At 40.4% G+C, this 13,894-nt stretch overlaps 1 protein-coding gene across 1 annotated transcript in view; it reads left to right on the forward strand.

Moving 5' to 3' along the window:
• Nucleotides 1-13,894, forward strand: part of ORC5 (origin recognition complex subunit 5) — an 80,526-nt gene that overhangs the window by 24,381 nt on the left and 42,251 nt on the right. The window contains 9 exon segments of the mRNA XM_033161707.1: nucleotides 757-831; nucleotides 3,241-3,352; nucleotides 5,134-5,199; nucleotides 5,202-5,263; nucleotides 6,251-6,299; nucleotides 7,332-7,422; nucleotides 9,465-9,517; nucleotides 9,763-9,875; nucleotides 11,925-11,972. Of these exon segments, the coding sequence (XP_033017598.1) occupies nucleotides 757-831; nucleotides 3,241-3,352; nucleotides 5,134-5,199; nucleotides 5,202-5,263; nucleotides 6,251-6,299; nucleotides 7,332-7,422; nucleotides 9,465-9,517; nucleotides 9,763-9,875; nucleotides 11,925-11,972 (669 nt within the window).

Genomic DNA, 13,894 nt, shown 5'->3' on the forward strand with positions numbered 1-13,894 from the left:
TTGCATGCTATTCCTTGACAGTGTTGTTGAAAGGATTACTTAGATGGTGTACATAAAGTTCTGTATAAAGTGTTTGTCAATATCTTTAAGGCCCACCTAGAGTTTTTATTGCAATCATTTGGTATATACGTTTTGTTACAGAAAAATAAATGAATGCATAATTTGTTTAGGTGGCCAATCGAGTACAAACATCCCTTAATAGTCCTCCAAATAATTTGCTGCCACTACCTATTAATGTACAGAGAGCCTTTTATAAACTTGGCTCTGATTAAAAGGCACTATGTGGAGTGAAATCTCCTAATGTAGTCTTCCTCAGGTCATCCTCCTTAATTGTAGAACTCAGTAAATATATTTATTTGTGGAAAATAATATCTAGTACTATTGGTAATTTGATAAGAACTCATAGTTTTAGCATAACAATTCTCTTTAACAGCTTAACTCTCCCTGATTTTTCTTAGTCTGTTTAGCTTTCAGCTCCTCTAACTCTGTCCTACTCCCTAACTACCCTTTTCAGCTGACCTTCTCTGTCACTCTTCATTCCACCCCACCACATTCAATCCCACTCTTCTGCTGTCTATTCATCCACCATTGTGTTTCCTCTTTGGATTAGGATCCCCTGTTTATATATAAAATGATAACCAACATTAATCTTATTCAGAGTAGACTCACTGGAAATCAGTGGACTTAAGTAATTCAAACGTTTTAAATTGCTTATGAGTTACTTTTGTGTAATAAAATTTATCTTTGGTTTTAAAGGTTTTGGATAAAGCAGAGCAGCTGAGGGAACTAGAAACAAACCTCTTGCCAGGTTTCCTTAGACTACAAGAACTGGTAAGTAAATTGACCAAGTGATCCTTATGAGCTACTTCATTTTAGCAGTACTTATAAAACAAATTTCCAGTATGTACACGTTGGTTCATATCCAGTTTCTGCAGTGAAATATGGTGAATCCACTATCCAGTGCAACTCTCTGGGGCATAAGAAAGAAAGAAGTACCACCCGCTTCCAGTTACAGGACACTGCTTTCTTGCTCAACCGGAGGCTTCCTTACCCACCACAGCTTGAAGAAACTAGCTTTTTCTTTTGGAATGGGTTTCTTCATTCCACAGCTGCATTTTAAAAAAATAGCTTGCTTCCACTTGTGCTATGGGAGGAGCAGTACTGGAGACTTCTGTGCATTCAGTAAACCAACTATTGTCTAAGGTGATGTGTACAGTGGTCCAGTGTTGGAGACAAGGGAATCATCATTGTCCCCTTTCCACCTTGGAATTATGTTGTGTAAAGTAGATGTTTCATATTGCTTGGTACAGCTTGCCTTGCTTTTGTTTTCTGGGACAGGGAGGTTAACTAAATGCTCATAGAGCATTTGAAATGCTAGTTCAGGGTTGCTCTTCCTGCCACTTTCCCGTACATGCAGGAACCTGATAAACGGTACTGATCATTTTTTGTAGATGTGCATTAATCTTGGTAGCACACTGGAATGGAGAATGCGAGTGTTGCTTGCTTTGGCACTTTCATGTGTTTCTTTTGCAATAATCTGATGAACTGTAACAAATGTGACTGTAACAAATGTGAGACTTTGACTGCAGGGAAGAAATGTGTTTTGCTTTGGATTGATGCTGGCTTTTGCAGCAATGCAAGTGGATTAGAGAAGCATAGTGCATGATTCTTATATCTTACTGGTAGGTAGGAGCCAAGGAGTATTGTGAAAAATAAACAAGACTCCTTAACTCTCCTACCAGGAGAATAATTAGAAATCAACTTGTTGGAAATTTCCTGGTGCTGCTCTTGGGAAGGATGGCTACACAGCTATCATTTTTTGTGTGTGATGATGAACAATAGTGATAGGCAAAAGAGGCTTGAAAAGCTAATTGATCTTGATTCAGAAACTGATATATGTAGCAAGATCATTGTGTGCTATGGAAGGTGAGATTTGAAAGCATAAACTATTCTCTTAATAATGGGAAATGTCTTTGTTTTCATGTGATACTCAGCTGCTAGATTAGGACAAGTGCCTTAAAATCTTGGTAGGCAAGTTAAAAGGTATTAAAGAGCCTTTGCCTCCCTCACTTTATATATGCCTGTAAAGCTCCCCAAGTATCTTGAGAGGGAAGAGACAAATTTTCTCTCCCTCCAAATAATTCACACCTGAAGGACAATTGGCACCTCTGATTCTATAGTTGAAAACACTTACAAATCTGCATTTATAGTTCCTGAAGCCAGATGGATTTGATTTAATTATAGAAGCCTAGATTCCTGGTCTTCTGGTTGTCAGTGGAGTTGCCCTTAGTGTAAACTGGTGCCTTGAATCTGTATTGTTAGAAACTGTAGGGTAATAAATTCAAAGAAACTGAGGCTGGAATCCTATATGTCTGCTCAGAAGTAGAGTACAGTGGGGCTTACTCCCATTGAAATGGATATAAGATTGCAGCCTCAAGATGGCTTAGTTAGAGTGTGGTGCTGATAACACTGAGATTGCAGGTTCGATCTCCATAAGGGACAGCTGCATATTCCTGCATTGCAGGGGGCTGGACTAGATCAGTGGTGGCCAAACTTGGCCCTCCAGCTGTTTTTGGACTACAAATCCCACCATCCCTAGCTAACAGGACCAGTGGTCAGGGATGATGGGAATTGTAGTCCCAAAACAGCTGGAGGGCCAAGTTTGGCCACCACTGGACTAGACGGTCCTCAGGGTCACTTCCAACTCTGTGATTCTATGATAAGGAAGTCTCAGTTCAGATGGGGTGTCCCTCATTTTCAAGCTACAGTCCTAGGAACATGCTGCTGCAGGGAACTTGCACAAGAAAGGAGGGAGCAATGATTTGGAGACTGAAAATGCTATGTCTCAATTGAGCTCATTTGCATGTTGTGAAAGCAGCTGACCAACAGGTGGACTGCCGTCCGTTTATCTTACTAAGATTTTAATAATTTAAGAGTCAAGCTTTTTCAAGCAAACACAAGCTTCCTTCCTGACAATTAAGATGTGCACCCCTATGTAGCTTAAATGCCATAGTGCACAGCAATAGAAGAACTGGTTTTTTAATAAAAAAATATGCAGGTGTATTAGGTGCTTGATTAGGCTGCTTACGGTCTTGTGATTATGCAAATAATTTGCAATAAAATGCTGAATCAGATGAGTTTGTTTTAATTAGAAAGAAACTTAACAAGTTTTTCTGTGACTAAAAACGCAGCTACAAGGTCACCTTTCCCCCCTCCCCCTCCCTAACCCCTGTCCTCCAGACGGAGAGAAATGTGACTGTGGTCCTTCTTAGTGAAATTGTGTGGGAGCTGCTTCGTCCAGCTACAGGATGCCTTGAACCACTTCCGTTGTTTTTTCCGGACTACAGCATAGGTAACACAACACACTTGTTTTGGGTTGTTTGTGGCTATTAAACATAATAGCTAACAAAATCTCTGTGAATGGAAGCTGTATACCTGAGTATCAGATGCTGGAGGCAAACTGACTAGGGAAAGCTACCTTCTCAACAACATGCTTCCAAGTTTCCAAAGGGAACTGGCTAGTTACTCTTGGATGCAAACAGAATACTAGATTTGATGGAAATTAGATTATGTTTAACATCTGCTTTTTGAAGAACGAATAATTAGTACCTTTATTTTCTGTATGTGTGTATACATCACACCCCTTGCAGTCCAAGGAATTAAGAACTCTTGGCTTGAGAGAATTAACCTGGTTTTATGAAAAGGATGGTGAAATCCAGAGCTTTTTGGGAGGGTGGTCCTAACTCATTGTAAGAGAGGCACAGTCATGGACATACATACTCATACACATTAATTCACTGCAGATTGCATAATCTAATTGTGATCACCTTAAGATAGTTTCAGATTTATTTATTTTTTATGATATCAAACATTAGATTATACTATTTCAATTCTAGACTTGAAGCATTGTTCTGATTTATCAGCCCAGATATTCTGTTTGAAGCAGTATGCTAATTAAACTTCCAAAGCTTGGAATTCTTTAAGTGCATATCACATTACCAAGTTTTCAGCACTGTTGTAGCTACCAGAACTGGTCATCAGCAGTTGATATTTTGTAAATATTAAAGAGCTTTTTGTGCTCATGGTTGGGTGGGGTGGAGCTTAGAAGAGAAGAAGAAAAATCACCTCACCTGGTGTTCTAAACTAGGTCCTAAGGATAAGAGTAAACAGTAGCTCTGTTTGTTGCCTTGTCACAGATTCTTAAATTCAGATACTGATAAAGATTGACACAGTAAGGATTACATTAAAATGCATTAGTGTTACAAATAGCAATACAGAAAAATATAGCTATGAACAAAATACTATGTAATTAATGAACAACTGAGGTTGGTATATAGCAGGGGTCAGCAAACTTTTTCAGCAGGAGGCTGGTCCACTGTCCCTCAGACCTTGTGGGGGGCCAGACTGTATTTTGAAAAAAAATATGAACTAATTCCTATGCCCCACAAATAACCCAGAGATGTATTTTAAATAAAAGCACACATTCTACTCATGTAAGTTTGGGGACCCCTGGTATATAGCATAATGATTAGGGCACACATAGCAGCACAACAACTTATGAAAGCAGCCCTAAATATCACAACAGGACAGCTGGAAATTAAAAATATGTATTAACTAAAGCTGGAATCCATAAAAGTGCATGTTTTAATACCTAAACTGAATTAACAACTCAGGTCAAATTTGAAATGGAGAACTTTCTGGGCCTGAAAAAGAAATTGATCAGAAGGGGAACCTTGGAGTTTGGTCTGATTAAAAATGCCTGATTTAGGGTACTTAAAGTTTTTTTAGGTTTGATTGCTGTACTCACAGCTGACTGAGTCTGAAAGTGTGTCTTTATCTTGAAGAGAGATGACTGGAAACATGTAAGCTTCCCCCTGAAACCAGACATGGTGATTTTGCCAATCTCTGTTCTTTCACATTGGAGACTGCTTACTACTGGATTTTCCAGAGCTGGTTAAAAAGTGTTCAGTGCTGAATTGCCAGGAGGGGATTACAGGCCCTATGGCAGAAGGGGTGTTTCCTGCTGAAGTATAACTGTATATCTAAAGTGTGCATACTGCATAATTTTTAGCCTGAGAACAATTCTATGATGCGCTCATCAGCTTTTTGTTTTTCAATGCTTTATTTAAACAGGACACCTACAAAAGATTCTGTCCCATGACCATCCTCCGGAGTATTCTTTTGATTTTTATGCTGCATATATAATATTCTGCTTGGAGTTTTCTATCCTGTCTGCAGGGACCTGAAGGAGCTCCGACACTTAGTAAGGGATCTCTTAGGTGCTTTCATAATGAATGTGGTGTCATAGTGCTTTTGATGCTGGCTTTGGAATTCTTAGAATGTCCTGTATAACATAGCATATGGATTCTGTGCTATTTCTCAGTATGTAACCAGGTGTAGGTTGCTAAGTCGGCTCGGCAGACAAGAAAGAGAAGCTCAGTGAGCTTGCAGCCTTCACAAAGCCACATTATTGATGTGCATACATAAAAGTAACTGTTGCCTACAGGGGCTGAAGTAATGCAGCTCTCTCACCAGCAGTTGAGCAAATTCTGAAAGACATAGTCGAAACAAAATAGAAAATTCTTTCCAGTAGCACCTTAGAGACCAACTGAGTTTGTTCTTGGTATGAGCTTTCGTGTGCATGCACACTTTCTTCTTTGTTTCGACTATGGCAGACCAGCACGGCTACCCACCTGTATCTGAAAGACATGGTTGCTGTGTCTGAACATCCTTGAAATGTGCTAATGCCTCTTGGTTGCCTAGATGAATAGGTACACAAATAGAAATTTCTGACTTTATGTGGCTTGACTGTAACCTACTGTACAAATATATTTATATCCATTGTTGCATCCACTCCCAGCATGTGACCCTTGGAAAGTTGCCCTCTAGGTAATGTGGCTCCAATACTGAAAGAGGTTCCCCATTCCTGTCTTAAATATGGACATGCATTCAGGACCTTCAGGTTATCAGATATGGCATTATACTTTCCTGCTTATCCATGCCAAAGATTTAATTTGTTTTTATGGCTCTGTGCAGCCACTAATCCATCTACCCTTTTCTTGTTTTATTTCTCCTGCATGTAATTTCATTGTTAAGCTGCTGCTCTTCAGGGTTGGAGAGGGGTGTTGCAGCTCCTTTTTGGATAGGGGTGGGGTATTTTTAAAACGTGTCCCAGGGTTCTTTCAAATGGCAGGGGTGTAAGGATTTAAAATGTGGGATAATACCAATTATACCACTGTTTGTCTTGCAGGCTGCACTCAATTTTTCTAAGTACTGTGAGCCTGTGGTCCAGCAAAAGGGTGAGTGTTTTTCATTCACATGAATAAATAAATAATGGATGATTCTAGAGATGAGGCAATAAAAAGCTTTCTGAGTCTTCATATATTTCTGACCATGATTAGGCAAATCAGGAGTGCTCCTTGGGCTAATGTACTCTTCCTCCTGCCTTCTCTCTCACATGGGCACCATTCCCTTTCAGTTTTGGGGCTTGCTGTGAAGTTAGTGTTATGTGTATCCCCCAAACCACAATTGGTAATCATTGTTGGAAATGGGGTGTGCAAACTGTGTTCTTGCCATTACTACTTTAGGGGTCATGGGCAGGCTCAGTCTTCTAATCATAGTTAGGAGATCCAGTGTGCTTTTTGGACTCTGCTAAACTGAACAGCAAGATTGGCTATACCCATAGGGCCGATCTCCAAGGAAGGAGAGAGGAATGCTTTCCTGAGAGAATGAGTGAGAAGGTGGGGATGGGGGAGGGAGAAGAGGTGCAATTTAAGTCTCTTGAACAATGGTTAGGTAATTGGACGGTGCTCGTCTGCACCTGATTATCAAGGAAAGGGCAGGACTGAAGAGTCTTTTAAGCTGAAAGGATGGAGATAAGACATCAAATTATCAGTCAGTAGGGAATGGAACTCTTAATCTCAGAGTTGTGGGTTTGAGCCCCACGTTGGGCAAAAAGATTCCTGTATTACAAAGGGTTGGACTGGTCCCTTCCAACTCTATAATTTCCATGATTGCAGTTCCAGTTATTCTCAGATTGTCCACATGTGCATAGGAGGGGAGCGTGCATAAGCTGAGGTTTGTTCTACCTTATGCATATCATGCTAAACCATCAGTCCTTTATCAGAACATTTTTCCATTATGCAACATTTGCAGCATAACAAACAGTTATACTATAATTTGATTTTATGAACATAATCAGTACCAGAATCTCAAAAGAAATGTGCCTTTTAATCTGTAAACCTATATTAAATCCAAGAGCAAGTGTATCATCTGAACACTTCTCAAAGTTCATCTTGAATCAATACTACTTTTGTGTGTTTGTGATACAGCAAGTGAACGTGACACACGCAAACTTTGGAAAAATATTGAATCCCACTTGAAGAAAGCTATGCAGACTGTTTATCTGCGGGAAATATCAAGGTAATTGTCCCCCTCTTTATTTTTAGAAAGCTGCCTCTCAAGGCTTACCTAAAATGTCAAGTAGGTGCTGTAGATGGTATTCTTTCCTGCTAAAGCAGATGTCCTGGCTTTTAAAAATCTGTTTAATAGGTTATGCCTACCAGTAAATGAAAAAATGCAGTATGTGCCTGTTTCTAAATGGAACATTAGGATAAAGCTGTTAGGTAAAGATGCTGCTAAATGAGATGTGGGAAGTCTGCATATGAGATCTCTTGCATTGTTTATTTAAAACCGGGTGTGGTATGCTGGTGGAGAGATGCTTGGGGTGATGTATTTATTTAATTAGTTTAATTAATATTTTTTATACAGGAATTATGTATTTTGGTTGCTTTCTATTTTTATGCTGGGGGTCCTTTTGTAAACTATATTGTAATGACCGCTTTGGTTAAGCGATACATGCAATTTGATTTGAGGTGCTTAAATTTCTCCCATTGAAATTTGTGAGGTTGACTGGTTAAATCAATTTTCTTCACTTTTCTCTTTCTTACAGAGAGAGCAGGGCTTGTTGGATATTGTGTGTGTTTGCAGGGGACATGTTATATAATCTGTATCAGGGCTATACTAGTTCAAGATGAAGGTGTGTGATCTTAGATGCAGCAAATGTTTATATGGAAAAATGTCTTCTTGTACGTGGCAGGGAGAAGTCTGAAAGGGGATTTTGTCGCAGTCCCATACCATCCAGCATAACTGGATACAATGGTACCTCGGTTTACGAACTTAATCTGTTCCGGAATTCTGTTCTTAAACCAAAACCATTCTTAAACTGAGGCACACTTTCCCTAATGAGGCCTCCTGCCGCCGGTGCCCTTCCACCGTTCGGATTCCGTTCTTAGACCAAGGTAAAGTTCTCAAATCGGGACACTATTTCTGGTTTTGCGGAGTTTGTAAACGGAATCGTTCTTAAACAGGACTGTTCTTAAACTGAGGTACCACTGTACTAAGCTCATGCTGTTAATATTTAACATTTTCAGTGATAAGGTATTGCTATTTATGTTATTTTAAAAAGTCAAGACTTCAAAGCACTTTAGAATCATATTGTACAACTTAGCATTTTGCTATACAGATAAAAATTAATCTTGTCACAAGTTTTTTGTAGTTAACTGATTGTAGAATATTATTCTGTTTACGTACACTTAACCTTTTATCCATTTTTCATTTACATAAATGTTGCCGTGTATAGTGACTATTTTTGCCAGCAGGCAAAAATAGTTACTAGGCAGTTTCCTAGACTTGAGGGCTAGCTTTCTGTTCCCCCCTTTCTCCCCATCCCAGGTGAAATCATTTGTGTTTTCTTTTTTTTGGGGGGGGGGTCGTTCTTCTTGCAACAATTCCCTATCCAGTTTGGAAGGAGCTACAATAAATGAAATGGAACCTGAATGGGGAGTTGCCTAGCAACTGAAGCATTGTGTTTGGGTTTTTCCCATTCTAGCCTTGTGCATGGCAGTTTTAAAGCTAGTATTGGTTCTTTAGTTAGTTTAATATGGTTGGCATTTAATATAGTGCTTTTTGAGTATTCCAAGTATTTCACACACAATGCTTACAACCTACCCTACATGGTAGGTCAGTAATTTCCCCATAATGCAGGTGAGAGGCTAGAAGAATATGGCTTTTCTAGGACCACTTAATGAACTTATGGTTTTGGTGAGAAGTGAACTAGAGACTTGCCTGTTAATACTCCTACACTGGGTCTATAATGAGGCATCAGTAGTAGTAGTAGTCGTTCCTTGCAGGCCAGGTTGCACCATCCTTAGGTTAGATTCAGCCAGTGTTAAATCCAAGAATAAAAGTTACTTTGTCTGTTTTTGTCTGGATAACTGATGTAAATCAGAATAATCTGACATCATTGTTAATCGTCTATATACTTTTAAACAGTTTAATTGCATAATTATTCTTATTCAACAGTAACACAAATGCACTCACTCATCTCTGAAAATCAAATATCTAAGTGTCTTGCTTTTAGGCATGGCAAATGCATTTTTAAAAATAGCTGCATTGTCTTTTAGCTCCCAGTGGGAACAATTACTCCAGGATGATGGTGAAGCCGGGCAACTAAAAGGTATGTGAAGAAATAATAGTGTAGTGTTAATTATTGACGAAAAATACCCCTGTAATTTGGAGCAATTCAGTCATTGTCTTCAGTATGCATTTGCAAATACACCGACAGTTTAAAGAAACTAAACAGGCAGCACAGAATGGTGGTACATATTTTCTACCAGCAAATGGGGTTTGTGGGGATCAACATTGGTTAACTTAAGTCTTTCAAACTCAGATTTTTTTTTTTGTCTCACAATTTTTTTCTAGGACTTTCAGCCCACGCTCATGTAGAACTTCCATATTATTCCAAGTTCCTACTAATAGCTGCATACCTTGCTTCTTACAACCCTTCCAGGACAGATAAGAGGTTCTTCGTTAAGGTAAATAGGTTTGTTCTTTTTGCCATAATCTGTTCTAACATTCTTTAATACCTTTGTATGTCTCTAAAGAGCTTTATAAACCATGGCTAAAATTCACTACTAGCTCTACATGTTCAGCAGGGTTTTGAGGCAGACTTGGTGGCTCTTCAATAGCAGCAATCTCTCCCCCCCCCCCCATTCTATATGGCAAACCATTGTTGAAACTGGGGGATATAGTTTGATGTGGGGTAGAGATCAAAGAGTCAAAATTCTGACTGGACATACCTTTAAGTAGCTTTTTGACTCCTAGCCCATACATACACATAAATAGCCTTTTCAGCAATCTTGTGACTGCAGTCTGAATGCTGCATTCCTTTGTAGATAACCTTCCAGGGGTGACACAGTGGTAGTGGGAAGGCCTAGAAGCAAAAATAGATAGAACAACAGATACGACTCTTGCCTTTCCAATATAAGCTACATTGGAGTCTCACAAAAGCCCTTCTCCGTCCTCCAGATTGTCAGGCAAGCACCATTCTCATAGTTCAAAGACACCTTCCAGCCGGGCAAATGCACTCGGGGAGGGCGTAGATCAGGCCCTGTGATGGGCCACGGCCTCCAAAGAGTCCTAAGAGCTGGCTAGAGAAGTCTGGAAGGCCACTTTTCCTCCATGCTATGGAGGCTCTTCTCCCTTGCTTTAAAACAGGAGTGGGAAACTTGTTTTTTTCTGTCACGGGCCTCTTTCTCTTGGGACTTCACACCACAGTGGAATCCTACCTGTATGGCAATGAGAATAGATACTTTGGTCAGTTAGGAGGTGCATAAAACTAACATACAGTAAGAGGCTTAAAGACAGAAAAAATAATACACGGGTTGATCAGTTGCATCCATTTGCTAGTGGAAAGGACATACAATGGGACTTCTTCCTCTCTCCTGCTCTGCAGCATCCCCCGCCACATGCCCTAAATCTTCTCTGGGTGGTTGGAGAGTCCCCTGGAGCAGAATATTTGGGGAAGGGGCATGGGTTGCAGGGGAAAGTAGATGTAGATGAGGAAGTCTTTGTGTGATGTTGGATTTCACTCACTGAGGGCATTGGAAGCATGGAAGCTTTTTCCAATACTGGGGAGAAAAGCCTAAATCTAAACAATTGGTTGGTTTTAATTATTTCAAAGAAATGAATTGTACGTGATACATTTTATTAATCAATATGCTTGTTTTATACTACACTAGGATGAATATAATTTATGTAATTTTCCTTTTTTATCTTTATAAATTGCTTCTTTTTAATAAAAATATTCAGCAAGGCAACAGTTTGATTTACTTTATATACCAAATAGCAAAATCTGAAGAAACGTTTATACTTATATAACCAAATAGCAAAATCTGAAGAAACGTCAGTGGTGGGGTGATACTGGCATTTGGTTGGCAACTCTCCAAAATAATTAACCCATCCTGCCTTCCATCATTTGCTATTTTGAACAGGCGCAAAATAGCTTTGTATCTAAAATAACAACTTCTTTACCTAGATTTGATAAGGAAGCAAGGAAAGGCTGGCAGCATTTTAAAGTAAAGCAGTAGCTGCTGCTGCTTGTCAGTTGATGGAAAGGAAAATATTTCTTCCCTCCCAGTCTTTTTGCAGTTATTTTACCAGTAGTAGGGAGAGAGCTGCATATTTTAAACGGTTGAAATGGTTTAGTGAATTTTCAGATAAATTTGTGGATAACTGTTTTCAGAGGTATACACAATTACTTTCTGATTTATTTTTTATCTTATGCCTTCCAATAAATCTCCCCCCTCCCGGTTATAAATACTGTACTTTTTCAGTGATGTGCACTGTGTCACAGTTCAACATGCCATAGGCAGGCCACAGTGGGCCATATTTAGCATTGCTATTGTCCATATAGGGTTTGTGAAATAGTTCTTACATGAAGTATACCTGCAACAATACAGTTATTGTGTATGCTATCACGTAGCTGTGTGATATGTTCAGTGATGTTGGGCTGTTCTCCCCATATAAATTATGTACCATTGTAAATAACTATTTCATAGCTGGATTTTTCTTTTCACTTGCAGCATCATGGAAAAATTAGGAAGAAAAACTTTCAGAAGAAACAAGAAAAGGTAAATTCAGCTTTCAATATGATAGATTATCTCCATTCTGGTGTACAATTTAAGCAGTGTCATTAAATTGTCTTAACATATGATGAAATGTCCTATTTTATTTTACTATACAGTGGTACCTCGCAAGACGAAATTAATTCGTTCCGCAAGACTTTTCGTCTTGCGGAAATTTCGTCTTGCGAGGCACCGTTTCCCATAGGAACGCATTAAAATTTAATTAATGCGTTCCTATGGGGAAAAAGTCAGGGAGCGCCGGTCGGAAGGGGCGCCGGCCGGCACCGGAGCCGCGCGGCGCCGCATTTTAAGGCTGCAGCGAGCGAACTGTTCGCCCGCTGCAGCTTTAAAATGCGCCGTAGCTAAAAAGGCTTACCTTTTGGCTCCGGTGGGGGGGGGGGTCCGAGTCGCGTCCACCATTTTGGATCGACTCAGACATGCGCAGTCGATCCAAAATGGCGGGCGCGACGCGGAAAACACCCCCCACACACCAGAGCCAAAAGGTAAGCCCTCCCGACCGGCACGGCACTGCGTTTTAAGGCTCCAGCGAGCGCTGCAGCTTTAAAACGCGGCGTCGCGCCGCAGCTAAAAAGGCTTACCTTTTGGCTCCGGTGTGGGGGGGTGTTTTCCGCGTCGCGCCCGCCATTTTGGATCGACTGCGCATGTCTGAGTCGATCCAAAATGGCGGGCGCGATGCAGAAAACACCCCCCACCACCACCGGAGCCAAAAGGTAAGCCTTTTTAGCTGCGGCGCGACGCCGCGTTTTAAAGCTGCAGCGCTCGCTGGAGCCTTAAAACGCGGCGCCGTGCCGGTCGGGAGGGCTTACCTTTTGGCTCCGTTGTGTGGGGGGGTGTTTTCCACGTCGCGCCCGCCATTTTGGATCGACTGCGCATGTCTGAGTCGATCCAAAATGGCGGACGCGACGCGGAAAACACCCCCCACACACCGGAGCCAAAAGGTAAGCCTTTTTAGCTATGGCGCGATGCAGCCTTAAAACGCGGCTCCAGCGGCTCACAGTGGTACCTCGCCAGACGAATTCGTCTTGCGAAAAACAGCCATAGACGAATTCGTCTCGCGAGTCAACTAAAAACTCGCAAAACCCTTTCGTTTTGCGAGTTTTTCGTTGTGCGAGGCATTCGTCTTGCGGGGTACCACTGTATATTCTATGATTGCCTTGAGAGGACTTTGCCTTAAAAGGTGACCTAGAACTACCTAAAGGAATAAAAGCAGCCATGCTCACAGGTGGATGTGTCTTCTTTCTGCAATAGAAGACCATCCCTTCTTTAGTTTGATCTGTGTCCTTTTAGACTTTTAAAGGTAGGAACTGTTTTGACTGAACTTCCAAGGAAGCTCCCCAGACATACATATATAGGCAGAGGCAGGCAGAAAGTTTCACTCCCTTACTAGCAGTAGTAGAAAAAGCCAAATAAGAATCTATATGCAGTGCTGCTTCTGCATAATTTGTACATGTTGCAGAATGTATTTATGACTAACATTAGATACCCTTCCTGGATTTTTATACCATTGCCTGTGATAGTTTCCTCCGCTCCTTTTAAGATTGCAGAGCTGCTATATCTTTTTGATAACTAGTGCAGTAGGATGGCTGAAGTTGTAACTGAGAGAGATTGTCATCCAAAGATTTAGAACTGTGACTGCCTTCCCTTTAATGCTAGTTGTGAAGCAAGGAAAAAAAGGAATGCACACTTCAAGAAGAGACGTTGAAATGAAATATCAGTTTATGGAATGAAAAAAATGCTTCCCACCTGCAGTTTTATACTCTGTAAATTAAATAAGTTAAAACTATGCAGTCATCATACTGATTACTGGGTTGTAGCAAATGCTGACTTTTTCTCCCCATTTTCCTTTATAAACATACTAGAGGCTCACCTGATGTTTGAATGTGCACAGAACCTTAACAGAATTCAAG

The sequence above is a fragment of the Lacerta agilis genome, chromosome 10 (assembly GCF_009819535.1).
Source record: "Lacerta agilis isolate rLacAgi1 chromosome 10, rLacAgi1.pri, whole genome shotgun sequence".
NCBI classification, from domain to species: Eukaryota; Metazoa; Chordata; class Lepidosauria; order Squamata; family Lacertidae; genus Lacerta; species Lacerta agilis.